The sequence below is a fragment of the Suncus etruscus genome, chromosome 13, assembly GCF_024139225.1.
Source record: "Suncus etruscus isolate mSunEtr1 chromosome 13, mSunEtr1.pri.cur, whole genome shotgun sequence".
Classification (NCBI taxonomy): Eukaryota; Metazoa; Chordata; class Mammalia; order Eulipotyphla; family Soricidae; genus Suncus; species Suncus etruscus.
In genome coordinates this window covers 30,565,746-30,584,636 of record NC_064860.1, presented here as the reverse complement: position 1 = coordinate 30,584,636, position 18,891 = coordinate 30,565,746, and the positions used below count along the sequence as shown (strand labels likewise).

At 35.4% G+C, this 18,891-nt stretch overlaps 1 protein-coding gene across 1 annotated transcript in view; it reads left to right on the top strand.

Moving 5' to 3' along the window:
- Positions 1 to 15,294, top strand: part of STXBP5L (syntaxin binding protein 5L) — a 323,518-nt gene extending 308,224 nt beyond the window's left edge. Inside the window, exons 25-28 of the mRNA XM_049785948.1 lie at positions 191 to 356; positions 10,525 to 10,636; positions 12,552 to 12,772; positions 13,726 to 15,294. Of these exons, the coding sequence (XP_049641905.1) occupies positions 191 to 356; positions 10,525 to 10,636; positions 12,552 to 12,772; positions 13,726 to 13,767 (541 nt within the window). The 3' untranslated portion in view covers positions 13,768 to 15,294. The remainder of the gene's footprint in view (positions 1 to 190; positions 357 to 10,524; positions 10,637 to 12,551; positions 12,773 to 13,725) is intronic.
- The last annotated feature ends 3,597 nt before the right edge of the window (positions 15,295 to 18,891 follow it).

Genomic DNA, 18,891 nt, shown 5'->3' with positions numbered 1-18,891 from the left:
TCAGGATTGGTTTTTACATGTCTTTATGTGACTGATTTGAACTGAGATTTCAAGAGGACAAATAAAGACATATCTATAAAACAATAGTATTAAAACACTTTCTATGAAGATATTCAAATTTTATACCGATGATTTAAAAAATTTCTAACAATTGAAATATGAAATGTATATATGTTTTATTTCCATTCAGCCTACCTAGCCTTCGCCCAATGTTGGATGTGAATTATTTGCCATTAACAGACATGAGGATAGCACGGACATTTTGTTTTACAAATGAAGGACAGGCATTATACCTTGTCTCTCCTACTGAAATTCAACGATTAACATACAGTCAAGAAATGTGTGACAACCTACAGGTAGGTCATATCTATTTATGAGTAAACTTTGGAGATGGTTGGATAGAGAGAATGAGAAATGTCTAAAAGTTTAAATATTATTGGGCCAGGAATAATGTATTTTCTAAAATATATTTTGAATATTGTACATTATTCTGACCCTAAAATGTTCTAATGTAGGTGTAAATAAATAAGAAAAAAAGAAATAATTGGGGACTGGAGAGATAGTACAATGGTAGGGTGTTTACCCTGCACGCAGCGGAACCAGGACAAAAGGTGGTTCGAATCCTGGCATCCCATATGGTTCCCCATACCTGCCAGGAACAACTTCTGAGTGCAGATCCAGGAGTAACCTCTGAGTGCCACAGGGTGTGACCCCCTCCAAAAAAAAAAAAAAAAGAAAGAAAAAGAAAAGAAAAGAAAAGAAAAAAATATACATTGTCACATTTTTTATTTTATTTTATTGAGATTACCTTGGAGAAATGGCCTACAGATATTTTTCTGAAAGATTGTAAACTCTCCCTCCAAGGAAAGGAAAATGAATGTGCACACAAAATGTTTGCATACAACTGAGGAAGTTCATAAACTTGAAAAAATATCTTTATTCTGATTGAGTCAAAAATATTTAACATCCTATGGCTTAGAATTGGTCAATTGTCCTTGATTGACGATTGACTAAAATGTGACTAAATAACCATTGACTAAAAAATGGCTAGATATAAATATATAAAAGTATAAATAACTGTGTAAACTAAAATAGTCACAAATTTTTAAAAGAGCATTTTAGTGAGTTTTCTGAACTCCTTATGTTATATTTTGCCCACTTGTATAACTATGGATATTTTACCTAACCTTCTTATATGCTCTTCTTTAGAATATTTTTGTGAGAATTAAGATTTAATATGAAGTGGGGCTAGAGAGATAGTATAGTAGATAAGACATTTAAATTTCATAAGATTAAACCCAGGTTCTTTCTCAGGTATCCCAAATGGTCCCCCAAGTACTGCCAAGAGTGATCCAGAGTATAGAACCAGGAGTAACCCTGTAGTTATTGCCCCCCCCCAATTAATATAAAATGTTGAGCACAGTGCTTGGAATATATTATTACTCAAATACATATGTTTCATTATATGTCTGATACTTTGAAAAAATAATAAATGGAACCTTTTACCTGCTGGTTTTAGAGGAAGAAATAAGTAGAGACAAGAACAAAACACTTTGGAAAGTTCTAACAACATATGATGTGCCCAGGCTAGGAAAATATGTAAGAGTTCCCTGTGTTCATAGAACAGAAGGAAGGGGAGAGACCAGAGCAATAGTACTGTGGGCAGATCAGCTGCCTTGCACACAATTGACCCATGACTCAGTGATCGGCAACCTTTTTTTTTCAACTGAGCCAAATCTCGCCAAAACCACGATTAAAATTTATTTTGAGAGCCACACAGGGCGCGCACTGACAGAGGCTAAGAGCAGAGTCCTGACTCCTGGAGCGGCCGCCGGGCACACAGAAGAGCCAAATTAAAAGTGTAAAGAGCCACATGTGGCTCGCAAGCCGCTCGCAGGTTGCTGACCACTGACCAGGTCTATTGACCCATATAGTCCCCTGAGCCCAACAGAAGAGATTTCTAAGCACAGAACCAGGAATAAGTTCTGAGCACCGCTTGGTGTGACTCCCAAAACAAAAACGAAGAAGAGGAGAAATTCTAAGAATGTCAAGTATGTCAAGAGTGAGTAGTAGCCATATTATGAAAGAATGTCTGGGAATGAAAAAGATAATGATATTCTTTTTTTTTTTTTTTTTTTGGTTTTTGGGCCACACCCATTTGACGCTCAGGGGTTACTCCTGGCTATGCGCTCAGAAGTCGCTCCTGGCTTGGGGGACCATATGGGACGCCGGGGATCGAACCGCGGTCCGTCCTAGGCTAGCGCAGGCAAGGCAGGCACCTTACCTTTAGCGCCACCGCCCGGCCCCGATAATGATATTCTTAATAAAACTCAGAACTTGTGGTGTGTGAACAAGAGGTCCAAGATTGCCAATACGGTGCAAAGCTGAGAACTGAAGAGTGGATATTAGTTAAGAATAGAAAATATCAGGATCGGAGAGAAAGCATGGAGGTTAGGTGTTTGCCTTGCATGCAAAAGGTTGGTGGTTTGAATCCCGGCATCCCATATGGTCTCCCGAGCCTGCCAGGAGTGAGCGCTGCCGGGTGTGACTCAAAAACCAAAAAAGAATAGAAAATATCATGACAATCTTAATGAGTGAGAGAACTAGAATGCCTGTCTAGAATACAGGCAGGGGGTGTGGGAGGAGGGAGATAGGGGCATTGGTGGTGGGAATGTTGCACTGGTGAAGGGGGGTGTTCTTTTTGTGACTGAAATCCAACTATAGTCATGTTTGTAATCACAGTGTTTAAATAAAGATATTATTAAAAGAAAAAAAAGAAAAAATAGACCCTAGGGCTACAGCAATAGCACAATTAGATCTGCAGTATCCCATATACCCCCAAGCCTGCCAGAAACGATTCCTGAACAAAAAGCCAAGAGTAACCCCTAACGCTGCTAGGTGTGTCTCTTTCCCCACCCTCCCAAAAAAAGAATAAGCCCTTGAGGGCTCTTCAAGTTCCAAAGGAACCTGACATTTATCCAGAGAACTGAAAATCATTAAAAAGGTGTGTCAAATTTGCTTTATAAAATGAACATTGTAATTGTTATATGTCAGCTCGTTCTATGAATTAAGACTGAAGGTAAGGCAAATAAGAATATTTTAATAATTAAGATCCAAAATCACAGGAGTTTGAAATAGAAAAGATGGATAAAAGTTTGGTGATTCAACAGTTTAAAAGTATTTCTTGTTCTGCCTCATAAATTGAGGGGTGGGGGGAATGGATAGTACCAGGACCAAACAGTCATATAAACATTGAGTAAAAATAAAAAATTATCAAGTTAAACACCAAACCCAAAGTCAAGGACAACAGAATCAATACCCAATCTACAACAACCTATACACAGAGGGAACCAGTTAGACTCGAAGTCCAAGGGCAAAGGAGGAAGATATGAGATGCATGCTGGGAACAGGAGTGGAGGGAGGACAACACTGGGAATGGCCAGTGGTGGGAATGCCCCTGATTCATTGTCACTATGTACCTTAAATATTACTGTGAAAAAATCGTAATTCACTTTGTTCACAATACATTTTTTTTCTTAAAAGTGTTAGATTTGAGGATTAATAGAGTGGCAGAACAAAAGAAATCAATCATTATTCCCAGGTGTCTGATTTAGAGAATAAAATAGTTGGAACTGCCATTTCCAAACAAATATAATGTATTCTAGCTCTGGAGAGAGGAGGTAAGGAGAATGTAGGCAAAATCATGCTATAAGTTCAAGATAAACTGATATACTTCCAAACTATTGGTTAAAGTTTCCTCTCCCATATGTATGGGTGTAAAACTTTGGTCTGCTTTACATTTTTATGTACATTCTGTAAATTTTACATTTACACTGGTAAATGTAAATATAAATCATATAAATTTTAGGTGAATTCTTTGCATTGTTATGTAAATTATTTTGTAGTTTAGGTGGAACAAACCCTAAGCATCTGTATTTCCAACATATTTCTTTAGTAATTATATAGTATGCAATATACAAAGAACAAAAATGTCTCACTTATGCGTAGCTATCTGTTTTGACTCATTTAAATTACCTTGAAACATTTCATAATTTTTTTTTGGTTTTTAATTTTGTACTGAATTTTTAAATAAATACGACCTACCTATATACCCAACACCCACTACCAAAAGGCTTCAACTTTTATAGGGCAGTCTACGAGGCTCAGAAAAGAAAACTAGGATAGGAAGAGATACATTGGTAGTTTAAGAAAGGATCCGACATCTAGACTGATAGTAAATGAGTAAGTGGAAATTAGTGCAAGGGTAAATATACTAGTTATCTATGGCTTTCTAATTAAAAGTGTGAGAAAAGAAGAGGATAGGAAAATGTACAAAAAATAAAAGAATGTGTTATATATATGAAGTGAAAAGCAGAAATGCCAGGGATAAAACTGGCTGCAAAGCAAAAGTCAGAAAAATATTTCATGGCACATTCTAACACATTTCTTTCTTTTTCTTTTTCCAACACCACAGTTACAGGTTCATTATACAGGTTTTTTCCACAGAAAAAGTAGTTCTTGGTTGAGTTACAGTCATATAATGTACAACAACCTTCACCAGTAAGCATTTCTGGCCACCAATATCAACAGTTTTACTCTCACCTTCCCTGATGCCCTCTTTCCTCCCACCAACTGGTTTTGGGGCAGGCATTTTACTTTCTCTCTATATATATCTTATTTTGACACTGTGATTCACACTACTCTTATAAAAGAGATACCATGCATGTCCCTTTTGCAGTAGGCCCTTCTCTAACCAGAAGCACCACTCTTTGTCACAAGCGTCCTACAATAGATTGGTTCTCCAAATCCTCTTCTTGATGGTCTCTGGATATTATTTCCATACTATCTTTTATTTTTGTATATACAACAGATTAGTGAGACTATTGTATATTTAACCCACTCATTTGACTCATTTCACCCAGCATGATCTCCACATTCATTCATCTATAAGTTCATGACTTCATTTTTCCTAATGGCTATATATTATTTCATTGTGTAGTTGTACCACAGCTTCTTTAGCTACTCATTTGTTGCTGGGCATCTGAATTAATTCCAGATTCTTTTTTTTAATATCTATATTTAAACACTGTGATTACAAACATGACTGTAGTTGGGTTTCAGTCACAAAAAGAACACCCCAATTCACCAGTGCAACATTCCCACCACCAATACCCCACCTCCCTTCTCCCCTATTCCCTGCCTATACTCAAGACAGGCATTTTACTTCTCTCACTCATTAACATTATCATGATGTTAATGAGATATTTGAGTCCACTTTTTTTGCATGTAATTGACCATTTTTCTCAATACCACATGTTGAAGAGGCTTATCTTGTTCCACTTTGTATTTCTTGCCCCTTTATTAAATTAACTGGTGTATACCTCGTGGCCTGTCTCAGAATATTCAAGTCTATTTTCACTGACATGAGTATCTGTCTTTGTTACAAATGAAAAGGGTGAGATCACTATAGATACTGCAGATTCAAATGTTAATCCAATGTGATGATGTATTAATGACTATTTCTTTATAGTACAATGTAAATTTGGGAAAAATGATGTCTTCCCTCTTCTTTTCTGAAAAAATAGCTTTAGTATTTCTTGGTGTTTATTGCTACAAATGAATTTCAGAAGTATTTGATCCACTTCTGTAAAAAAAAAAGGTCATGGCTATCCTTATAGAGATTCATTAAATTCATGCAATACTTTGAGTAATATTGCCATTTTAATGACGTTAATCTCCCAGTCCATGAGCAAGGTATATGTCTCAATTTTGTGTCCTCTTTTATTTCTTGAAGCAGTGCTAAGTTTTCTTTGTATGGGTCTTTCACCTTTTTAGTTAAGTTGACTCCAAAGTACTTGATCTTCTGAGGCACAATTATAAATGGGATTGTCTTTTTTAAATATGCTTTCATTTTTTGGTATATAAAACTATAGATTTATGTGTTAAATTTGTAGTCTACCATTTTACTATACAAATACATTGTTTCTAGAAGATTTTTGGTAGAATCTTTAGGATTTTCAAAATGTAGTATCATGTCATCTGCAAAGATTGAGAGCTTGACTTCGTCCTTTCCTATCTGGATGCCCTGGATATCTTTACCTTATCTGATTGTTATGGCAAGAACTTCCAGTACTATGTTGAATAAAAGTGGTGAGAGGGGGCAACTTTATCTTGTTCCAGGTCCTACAGGAAAGGCTTTTAGTTTTTCCCCATTGAGTATATTTGCTATGGCCTTGTGGTAAATGGCTTGACTATATTAAGAAAATTTATTTACATTCCCATCTTGTTGAGAGTTTTTACCATGAATAGGTGTTGGACCTTGAAATATGCTTTCTCTGCATCTATTAATATGATCATGTGATATTAATTCTTCTTTTTTATTTGGTGCATAATATTGATTGAGTTGCATGTGTTAAACCAGCGTTTTTCAACCACTATGCCACGGCACACTAGTGTGTCATGATATAGTGCCTGATGTGCTGTGGGAAAAATTCCAGTTTTATCCGTAGCATATGGCTTTGGCTTACAAATAGACCAATCATTAGACTATTTCATAATAAAGTAATTATAAAATAATTTTTTCGTGTTTATATATTCCTATTCAAAAATTACTTTATATTTATTTATTTATATTACTTTCATTACTTTTTATAGTCAATATAGGCACAGAGTTAAATTTTTTAACATTTTCTAATGATGGTGTGCCTCGTGATTTTTTTTTTTTTTTAATTTTTTTTTTTATTTAAACACCTTGATTACATACATGATTGTGTTTGGGTTTCAGTCATAAAAGGAACACCACCCATCACCAGTGCAACATTCCCATCACCCAAGTCCCAAATCACCCTCCTCCCCACCCAACCCCCGCCTGTACCCTAAACAGGCTCTACATTTCCCTCATACATTCTCAATATTAGGACATTTCAAAATGTAGTTATTTCTCTAACTAAACTCATCACTCTTTGTGGTGAGCTTCCTGAGGTGAGCTGGAACTTCCAGCTCTTTTCTCTTTTGTGTCTGAAAATTATTATTACTTATAAAAAATATGTGCCTTTGCTTAAACTATCCTTGCATCTCTGTAAATAATTCTACTTGGTCATGGTGTATGTATTTTTCTTGATGAGCCATTGAATCCTATTTGCTAGAATTTTGTTGAGGATATTTGCATCTATGTTTATCAAGGATATTGGTCTGTAGTTCTCTTTTGTGTGGCATATGACTGCTTTTAGTATCAGGATGATGTTAGCTTTGTAAAAACTTTTTGTAAAAAAAAAAAAGTGTTTTTGTTTTTTAGTTTCCTGGAAAAGCCTGAGAGGATTGGCTGTAGATCCTCTTTAAAATTTGAAATAGGGGTCAGAGAAATAGCATGGAGGTAAGGCATTTTCCTTGCATGCAGAAGGTCAGTGGTTCAAATCCCAGAATTCCATATGGTCCCCCGAGCCTGCCAGGAGCGATTTCTGAGCATAGAGCCAGGAGTAACCCCTGAGTGCTGCCGGGTCTGACCCAAAAAACAAAACAAAAAAAAAATTGAGATAATTCATATCTATGTGAGCCTGGATTTTTGTTTTGGAGAAGCCTTTTGATTACCATTTCAATTTTTTTCAAGAAGGATAGATCTGTGATAGTCATATATTCCAGGTCATCTTGGTCCAACCACTATTATTATATTATGATTGTTTTTCTTTAAATCTATCAGCAATTGTTTTAAATGTCTTGCTTGATCTCATTGGGTGCATATATGTTTAGGAGTGTGATTTCTTCCTATTGTACATATCCCCTGATTATTAAGAAATGTCCATGTATGTCTCTTAAAACCCTTTTAAGCTTAAAGTCTGTGTTGTCTGAAATCACTATGGCAACCCTGGCCTTTTTAAGGGAGTTGTTTTCTTGATTTGTTGAATGATTGTCCTCCAACCCTTGACTTTGAGTCTGTTGGTTCTGACTATTCAGATATGTTTCTTGCAGGGAGTAAAATGTTGGATTCAACTTTTTGATCAATTTTGCTACTCCGTGTCTCTTAACTGTTAATTAGCAGTTAATTTATTGACATTGAGAGAGATTATTGTCAGGGATTAAATATTTTTTGTAGGAATTTGTTGTGTTTGTTGATCTCCTTTGCCTTAAAGTAGAATCTTCAGTTTTTCTTACTTTTTTTTTTTTTTTTTTTTTTTTGGTTTTTGGGCCATACCCGGTGATGCTCAGGGATTACTCCTGGCTATTCGCTCAGAAATCGTTCCTGGTTGGGGGACCACATGGGATGCCCAGGGGATCGAACCATGGTCAGTCCTAGGCTAGCACAGGCAAGGCAGACACATTACTTCTAGCACCACTGCGCTGACCCCTTCAGTTCTTCTTTTAAGATTGGTTTTGAGGGGCCCAAGAGATAGATAGCATGAGGGAGGGTGTTTGCCTTGCGTGCAGAAAGACAGTAATATGAATCCTGGTATCCATGTGGTCCCCCGAGCCTGCCAGGAGTGATTTCTGAGTGCAGAGCCAGGAGTAACCCCTGAGCACTGCCAAGTGTGACCCCAAATTTTAAAAAAAATTGATTTTGAGTCTGAAATTTCTTGTCAATTGTTTATCTGTAAAGCTGTGTTCTTCCTTCAAACCTGAATGAAATTCTGGCTGGGTGAAATATCCTTGGCAAAGCGTTCATTTCAATGAGTTTTGTTACTACATTCCACCACTTCCCTCAGGACTTTAGAGTTGATTTGATACATTTTCTTATAAATATTAAGTGCCTCTTTATAAATAACTTCCTTTTGATTGTGCTGCTTTCAGTATTCTATCCCTATCTGTGGTTTTCATCATTGTGACTATTATGTGCATTGGGATGGTTTTCTTTGCATCTTTTAGCTGGTACTCTTCAGTCACCCAGAATGAGGTTGCATACACTCTTTAATTCTGGGAATTTCTCAGCAATGATGTCCTTGAATGTTGATTCTTGATTAGGGTTTCTTCCTAGGACCCAATGATTCTTATGTTGTTTGTTAAGATTATCCCAGAGTTTTATTGTTGTCTGTTCACTTTCTCTGAGGATTTTTGCCAGCCTCTACTGTTGTATAAAGGTCTTATGCAGCTCACCTTCTACTTTGCTTATTCTGTCCTCAGCAGCAGTTACTGGTGAGGCTTTCCAGTGAGGTTTTCATTTCAACTACCATGTTATTCAACCCTGATATTTCTGTTTGAAGTTTTTTCTTTTTTTTCTTTCTTTCTTTTGGTTTTTGGGTCACACCTGGCAGCTCTCAGGAGTTGGTTACTCCTTGCTCTATGCTCAGAAATCGCTCCTGGTAGGCTCAGGGGACCATATAGGATGCCAGGATTAAAACCACCGTCCTTCTGCATGCAAGGCAAATGCCCTACCTCCATGCTATCTCTTCGGCCCCTGAAGTTTTTTATTATTCTCATTTCCTCTTGAGTCTTATGGGGTGACCATTCTATCGTTTATTTAGACTCTTTGAACATCTTTAACATTTCCTCTATAAAGTCCTGATCAGAGATGTTATGTAGCTGGCAGGTTTTAGTTAGGTCTCCAGAACTAACATATTCAGTCACAAGGTGTTGTGGAGCCTGTGTAGTTTTTCTCATTATGAACTTTGTTGTATGGCATTGTTATTATGCGTTGTAATTCAGGGGTCTCAAACTCGCAGCCCGCAGGCCGTTTGCGGCCCTCCGTACAACATTTTGTGGCCCTGCGCTAGAGGAATCTTTTTTGTTTTGATTTGTTTTAGTTGTTTGGGTCATACCCCTCAGTGTTCAAGGCTTACTACTGACTTTGCACTCAAGGATCACCCTGACTTTGCCTCCTGCGGCCCCCAGGTAAATTGAGTTTGAGACCCCTGCCCGGGCTTAACCGGAAGAAATGTACAGCTGTGGAGCAAATTGAAGCATGTGTTCTTGTTGGTTTCACATACCTCAGCTGGATTCAAACTGAGGCTCACCCCCTAAGCTCCACCCACAACCAGCAGGCAATTGCATCTGGGTACCTCAGGTTCCATTCCATCTGGTGTATTTTTGTTGCTATTTGTTTGTTTTTGTCTTTGGGCCACATTGGGTGATGCTTAAGGGCTGCTACTGGCTATGCACTTAAAATTCACTCCTGGCTTGGGAGTCCATACGGGATGTGGGGATCGAACCCAGGTCCATCCTGAGTCAGCCACATTCAAGGCAAATGCCCTACCATTATGCTATTGTTCTTGTTCCCTCCATATGATGCTTTTTAAATGCAATAGCTAGCCACCACCTATAGCTTCTCCTGCTGATCTCACACAGCTGCTTTTCCTATTCCTTAAGAATTTCTTAGCCCAGAATATCTAAAGGAGCCACTGATGAAAATCATGTAAATGGGGCTTATGGCAAGAATCTAGGGAGCAACTGGTAGAACAGGGGAAGCACAGGAATGTCATAAGGAAGCAAGGCTGGGAAAAGGTTAAGAAACATTGTTCTAATACAACACTGTGTTGTCTTTTTAGCTGCTCATTTGTTTTAAGTTATTCTAAAGCTTTTTCTTTTATATTTGTACAGGATATGCTTGGAGATTTGTTTACTCCCATAGAGACACCAGAAGCTCAAAATAGAGGCTTTCTCAAGGGATTGTTTGGCGGAAGTGGACAAACGTTTGACAGAGAAGAGCTCTGTACGTAAATCCCAATTATAAAATTGTATTACATAATAGAAGGCTCTCTCTCTCTCTCTGCCTCTCTCTCCCTCCCTTCATCCCTGTCTTTTTAGTAATGAAGTAGTGATATCAAATCTTAGAGCAGGTTTTGTTTTGTTTCTAACCATGAAAAACAAAACATGCAGTCACTTCATGTTAAAAAATAGTTTTGACAAAAATAGTACATGTAACTCATACCAAAATTAAGTCAATTAATATGTTGTTTGAAGACAGATAATACCTACAAGAAATGATGAAGACAGTTTTTTTTTTAATCTAAAAAAAATAAAAAAGAAAACTACTTGCCTTGAAACACTGCTGGGAAATGTTCTTTATTGAGAAAGTATAATTTATCAATGCTTAAGTTATCAATAACTTAAGAAGCATACCTGTGAGGCTGGCAAAATCAGTGCTACATAATACATTACTTAAGAAGTACACCTGTAGTATAGTACTTTCTTGCCTGTGCAAAGTCCTGGGCTTTCTCTCTAGTACTACATTGCCCTTCACGCATGATCCCTCTTACTGGCTGAAGCTACCAACAATAAACAGCAATGACTTTTAGAAAATTTAAGTGAAAATCTGAGACTGTGATGCATAATAATAATAATAATAATAAAATGGAAAGAAACTAAGGATATTTTTCAAAGAGAGGGATATATTTTCCAGAATTTCTCACATCCATTTGATCTTACAGATCGAAACAAAAGGTGCTTAAATCAACCCCAGACCTTTCACATAACCCTTGTTGTTCTATAACTCTTTGTACTAATTTCCTTGGTTCCTCTTTAAATTGTCTAGAAAATTTTGGTGCCTCCTTGAAATGAAAATGTTTTGTCATTAAAAATGTTTGATAGTGCTACACATTGAATGAACCATGGAAACATCAAAATCAAGCTAAAAAAGACCCCAAAATCTTCATATAGTCTAAATTCATTTAACTTAAATGATTCATAATACAAATACAGTAGTTTTAGTAGTTTTCAGGGACAGGGACAAAGAAAAATTCACATTAGCTAATATGAGTATAAGATTAGAGGTGGGGGTAAATGAAAAATAGCTGTGTACTTGATGACTAATATACAACTTGTGAGTATAGGAAAAACCACTTGAATACTTTATAAACATGTGTTTATAATATTTGAATTGCAGCTCAATATTTTTAGGTAGTATTTTTTCCTAACGCTACATCCTAGAATTGCCCAACTCTCTAAAAATATTGTTTCAATAAAAATTTTTACTTCATTTATTTTCTCCCAACTGGACTTTTCATGCTTTTCTTTTTCTTTTTTTTTTTTTTACATTATTTCAATTATTTCATCTTTTTTTTAATTTAAATGCCATGGTTACAAGTTTGTTTATAGTAGTTTTTCACAGATAAAGTTGTTCATGATTTCATTTGTCATACAATGTACAACAATCTTCACCAGTGTGCAATTCTTCATTTTTATTAAAGGAGATTGAAAGGTAAATATTTCTCACTAGTTGTATACTTGTCATCAAGTACACAACTATTTTCCATTTAAGAACTTAAACCTGTTAATGGCCAATGCACAGAAAAGATTGAAATGACTTGGTTAAAACTGGCCAGATTTGAGACTGGAATGGGCAAGTAATAAGGGTTAAATGTTATACCATATATACTATGGGCATCCAATTCAACATCAATAAATGCAGTTATGCCATATTGAATAAAAAACATATCTACATATAGAAAAATATTTCTTCTTCTTAGTATATCTGCCAACATCTAATATTTTATCTATAACAAGGCCAAATATCTCTTTTAATAAGAATTATACTCATAGAAATTAAGTACTTTGTTCTCAAGGAAAAGTTGAGCAGTTATGAATTACTAACATAATGTTTTACATTGCTATATTTGAATTACCAGTTGGGGAAGCTTCAGCAGGAAAAGCATCGCGCAGCCTTGCACAGCACATTCCAGGACCAGGTGGGATAGAAGGGGTAAAGGGCGCTGCTGGAGGGGTGATGGGAGAGCTGACCCGTGCTCGGATTGCACTTGATGAGAGAGGACAGAGGCTAGGAGAACTTGAAGAGAAAACTGCAGGAATGATGACCAGTGCAGAAGCATTTTCCAAACATGCACATGAGGTAAAGTGCCTAACAATAAATATAGGCATTTAATATATTGAAAAATTTAAATATTATTGGTGGGGAAAGTTGGGCCATACCTGGCAGAAAGCTCAGGGTTTATTCTAAGTCCTGCACTAGGCTTGGAGTGTCGGGAATTCAAAATTGGCTTTGTCACCTGTAAGACAAGTGTCCCACCGACTGTATTATTGGCTCCTGCCCAGTAACTAAATATTTAGCCCTTCACAAGAAGGCTTAACCAGAATGACTCTATAAGTAATCTAGTGTGAGATAAAAGGTAGCCTGGTCTCATTAAAAGTATTATTATTCCCTCAGTATTGGGAATACATATGCATATAATTTGAAAAAATTTATTCATTGCTCTAATATATTGAATCTGTAGTATATATCAGCTGCTAAAATATGTCTCTTACATAGATTATATCATATAAGTTCCTGAGGTGTTTGACTGGGATCCACACATTCCCTTTAGTCTCTATCATTAAAATATGACTTCCTGGTGCTAGCCTAGAATGGACTGCAGTTCCATCCCCGGTGTCCCATATGGTCTCCCAAGCCAGGAGTAACCCCTGAGTGTCACAGTTGTGCCCCCCCCCAAATTTTTTTTCTGGGCCAGAGAGATAGCACAGAGGTAGGGCATTTGCCTTGCATGTGGCCGACCTGTGCTAGACCCAGAAGCGATACCTGGCATCCCATATGGTCCCCTAAGCCTGCCAAGAATGATTTCTGAGCTCAGAGCCAGAAGTAATTCCTGAGTGCTGCCGGGTATGGCCCCAAAACAACAAAATTTCCTTTATATAACTTAATTTAAAGACAAAACATAAACAAATACTTATGATGCTCATTATTTTACAAAATAAAGGAATTTGTATAAATTTTGAGAATTGGTTATACATGATTAACCCAATATGAGAATTCTGTATTTTTAACATCTTATTTTTTTTCCTTTGCAGCTAATGTTGAAATACAAGGATAAGAAATGGTACCAATTTTAAACTTCTAAAGAAAGAAGCCGTGACTACTTTGAGAAAACATTATTCAGGGAAAACAAATTTATTCCCAGCACTGTTTTTCAACTGCTAAAAGCCAGTTTCTTCTACATAATGTTCCATTACGTTCATCTGAAGTTATCATAAGGGAGACTTATCAGAGATATTATAAACCCAAAGGCTGGAACCCTGGTTGAAATCCCAATGGTTGAATCTGTCTTTTCCCAATTGGAATGGAGCTATCATCTTGGCATTTCATTTGCTAGGTATTTACCTTTAGGAACTATGGGGATTCCTTCTTATTTGCAAAATCTTGTACAAACAAAAGCATTTAATGCACATAGTGAAAAAAAAAATCTTTGCATGATAAATTAACATCTTAAGAGGAAAAGAAAAAAAGCATGTTGTGATGAAAGAAAAAAAAAGATTTATGGTAAACTATTTTTATAAATTGGGCCTCTTCTGACAACTTAGAGTCTGCATTAGAAGTTCTCCATGAATTTCAAGTATATTTATCACCCCCAACTGAAAAAAAAAAAAAGCAAAAACCAGAGTTTTCTTCTCATCTATAAATTTCATTACACTAAAACAATTATGCTGAGTGATCAACATTCCTTCTTCCATGACATCAGTCCTCAATCACAATCAAGCATTTTCAGTATAGTACAGAATTCCTAACACCACTATTTTATTTCTATCATCTTCCAAATAGGTTACTAGTTTTAGTCATAAACCATGCAAGTTTGGGTCATCCCAAAGCTTTTATTCAGCCTAGCTTGTACTCTGCAAAGGAGCTGATGTTAGTTTTGGGGCACAGTCTATAGGAATAATGAAGTTAGCTTTGAGACCTGAATTCACATACTCTGGTTTCAGTTTCTAAAATGATATATTTGTAATGCTCCATTTGTATCCTTGTCTGCCAACTACACAGTATATTACTGTTCAAACCCAGTGGGATCTTCAACTCAAAGGTGCTCTTGCAGCCTGATACTCAAAAACCAGACTGGTCATTCTCTTTAATATGATTCAGTAAAACCTCAGTTGATATTTTAAAAAAACCATCTGACTCATTACATATACTTCTGGTGAAAAGGGCTTTCATTAGAAAATTATTTTGGTTGAAAAATTATTTTTAAAATTCTTTATAAAATGCAGTGACATTTTTGCTATCTTGGCACAGCCATCAATATTCAACAGAAACACAGAGCTTAGAGATTGACTAGTTAAGCTAAATAACATAAGTTACAGGATTATATCACTAGATACCAAATACCTGTTTCCTACTAAAAACTTGAAAAGCAGGATCAAGAATATCTTTAAATGACCAAAAGGTATCTATCATAAAAATTTCTAGTGGAAAACAAAATAAAGACTATCATTATTTAACATGATTTTGAAAGTTAAAATTTATAGGCATATATGCACATAACAGGACCCATCTAATAACATGTTCCTTTAAAAAGTATGTTTTAAATGACTAGATTTGGCTTATATAAGTATTAGTTTATCATGATAGTCTTAGATTTATTTGTGTTTTGTGTTTCTTAGCCATCTGGATTATTTTAATTCAAAATTAATATATTTGTTATTTTCCATTATTTTGCTTTTAATGAATTGGTTTTAAAGGTACTCATTAATTGATAGTAAAGGAATACATAGTCATAAAATAAATACAATGATAGCATCTCTCAGAATCCTTGTTGAAATCTCCTGATTGTTCCAAAACAAAACAAGTCTCTTTATGATCTCTCCATATCCCTATGAATAGCTTTGAGATAACAAAATTTGACTTGGAAATACAAATATGAAATTATACTGTCAATATATTCTGAAAACTTGACAATACAATTTAAAAAACATTGCTAGCCAAATTGCAGTACACTATTTGTATCACTAATTTTACATACAAAATTCTCTGATTTTCTCAACAAATATGCTATCGCTTCTGTATTAAAAAACCCAAGAGAGCAAAGTAGTAGTTTATTTGAGAAATAATGGAACAAATACAAAGAATATCCAGAAGTCCTCAATAAGATTTTATCTAACTTGTTCTACATCAGGTTGCTCAACAGTGGCATTATTAACAAAAAGATCTTTGTTGTGGGAACCTGTTCATTCACTCTAAGAAGTTTAGCAACATCTCTCTCTATCCATTACAACCTCGAAGTAATGACAAAAAACGTCTCTACTTATTGCCAAAAATTGCTCCAAATTGAGAGACATTATTCTATGTCATTGAAAGACTGATTGTGAATATGTACTATATACTGTATAAAATCAAACACTGTAAGTACAGTGTCTTTAAAAGTTAAATTATACCCCAAAGTACATGCAAGGTTTATATGCAATAAAATGCTATGATGGAGAAAATATAAGTCAATGGGGTAAATATTTAAAAGTATACAAGAAAAATATTAAAATGAATAATGTGGCATTTCACAGTAGAAGCGCTTAAAATTTCAGCTCCAATTAATAGATCAAAAGTTCATATTGACATATCAATAGGAAGTAAACAGGTGCTTCTGAAATGCTTGAAAAGATGAATCTTAAGTAGTTTGAACGTGTTTTTCCAAAATTATTTTTGAAAAGATCTTCTATGGTAAGAGTACTTTCATTCCATGAACTCCTGATTCATGAATTACAGATTAATGAAATTTTACTGTAAATTATTTATAATTCAAAGAGATAGCAATAACAAGAATACAATGTGGGTATGCTTTTTCTCTGAACATTTCTGTTGTACTGACCTTACTCTGCACATACATATCATTTCCACCATCTTATCATCATCTTTGGAAAATGAATACTATTGATTCATGTAATTCTTTATATTGCTCTTCTTTACTATTTAAATGTTTTCTTCTATCTTGGAATGTAAGAAATAATAGCACTTAGGTAATGATAGTAAAAATGATTAGACCTCAGTTGCCATCAAACTTATATTTTAGTAGATGGCACCTTAGTAAATGAGATTTGAGACTAAGGGCTGAAAACCATAGTTTCAATATGTTTACCTTATTTACCTATGACTCCTTCAAGAAAAAGCTCATCTTGTCTCCCAGGAGAAAATGAGACTTTCTCTTCTGTCCATCAATGGGAAATCAGAAATATTTTCTTTCTTTCTTAGTTCAAATAATGTGAGCAATAATCATTAGTACAAAAACATTCATTAAGATTAATTTTGGAGGGAAGAATAGGAATCTATCAACCAATCCCTACAAAAGCAGTACTAGATCACTTTGCTTCCTATACTTCACTGAGACTCAAATTGAGTCTGTCAAGGTATTTGTCTAACTGTGGGAGTACAATGGCAGAAATGAGGGGAGATCTTGCAGAAATTCAGTCATAAAGACAATTTTTCAAATATTTTATATAGTTTTTAATGAGTTTTAAGTCAGAATTCAGGTCTCTAGTCCTCAAAGATCTTAAAAGTATCCTAAAGGAAAAGGTTTTCTGTTGAGTTCCTTTTTAATGTGATCCATATGTCCAGTTTTAAAGGTAACATCTATGTACTAATTACCATGGCTTTGGGAAAACAAAAAGCAAAGTCCAAGGTTGACTGAAAAATAAGATTCCTTTTTAGAAATACTCAGCTGTAAACTGTTTGATAAAAGTAAAAATTAATATGACTCTAAGAAAGTAAGATAAGTAATCTTCTCCTTGGTTTAAGATCTTTCAGACCTCTCAGGAGCATATCAGCTTCATTACAGCTGACCTGTCTTAAGCCTTGTTTTTTGCACCATGAGAAACATAGCAGCCTTCACGACTTCACCTCTGTCCTCTGTAAAAGCCCCACTTCTAATTTAGTTGGTCTATTTCACATATATACTACCGAGGTGTCAGAATTAGTTGCCAGTAAGTCATGTATCTGAATTGAATATTATTTTCTAATATGCACCACTCCAAGAAATATGGCTATCAACCATATTCACATGTACATTTGCAGACAACATAGCCCCCAAAGGACAAAATGTAGAATAGTAAAGTCTGACTTGGGAAAGGAAGAAGTGCCAATTTAGTGTCAGAAGGCTGGGAGAGCCAGTATGAGGTCAAAGGGGATTTATGAGAAACCAGAGGCCCAATGGTTCCTTAATTATCTATGTGGGAAAATTATTTTCAACCTTTGTTGTACATAAGAATGAATATACATAAGCATTTGAAATTCCAGATTTTATCAAAATCTCTAAGAATGGGATCCAACATCAGTATTTTAAAGTCCCCAAAGTGGTTGCAATGTATAGCCAAGGTTGGCATGCACTAAGTCAACTAAGACAGTTTTCTCCCCAGGCTCAATCCAAGTTCCATTCCAGAAGGTCATGAAAAGCAAAATACATAAAATACAGTATTGGTTGGATTAATATTTATTGTGTCACAACCCAAAAATCAAAGTTCTGTGCAAATTTATTGTCAGGCAGTACCTTAATAGCTCTTAATAACTGTGATGTTTTTCCTTTCTAAGTTGGCAATTAATTATTCCAGCTCAAACGTCTGGGTTTTGATTGTCTGATGTGACATCATAAGGTAGCAGAAATATAAGAAATTCAACAGCATGTAAAACTAAGTAGAAAACTAATTCTCAATAGTAGACTAGTGGAAATTCACAAAATAATCATATATTAAACAGGTCCAAATTTATAACTCATTCTCCCTTTGATGGAGACATAGGTACCTTTTCGATTATAGGTATACTTAACTGGACATGATCTTGGCAAGAATGGAAAAGAACTCTTCCCTTTTGATTGTTGTGTTAGCTTCCAGGGCCACTTGGATTATCTTTTTAATTACTAGATGTGAGATTAAAGCAGGAAGAATGTTTATAATTCAACATCTGGTCTCCAGTGCCCTGAAAGAGTGTTTCTTACCTTCAGGAAAGGAGTGACCACCTATCTAGGCAATAAAACTATGAGAAAACTTGAGAAAGTTTTCTTCTCTCATATTGCTCCCCTCTGGTACTGGCCTCAACTGCAAAACCAGAAAATAAATTAAGGTGGTGGTTATGGACAAGTGTACACAAAATTAAAATCTCTAATAACCTATCATTTTTAGTATTTAATTGTGATGTTTTATTCTAGGAAATAAGAAACAGATGACATCATTGATGTGTCTTTCATCTTCAGAAATTTTGCATCT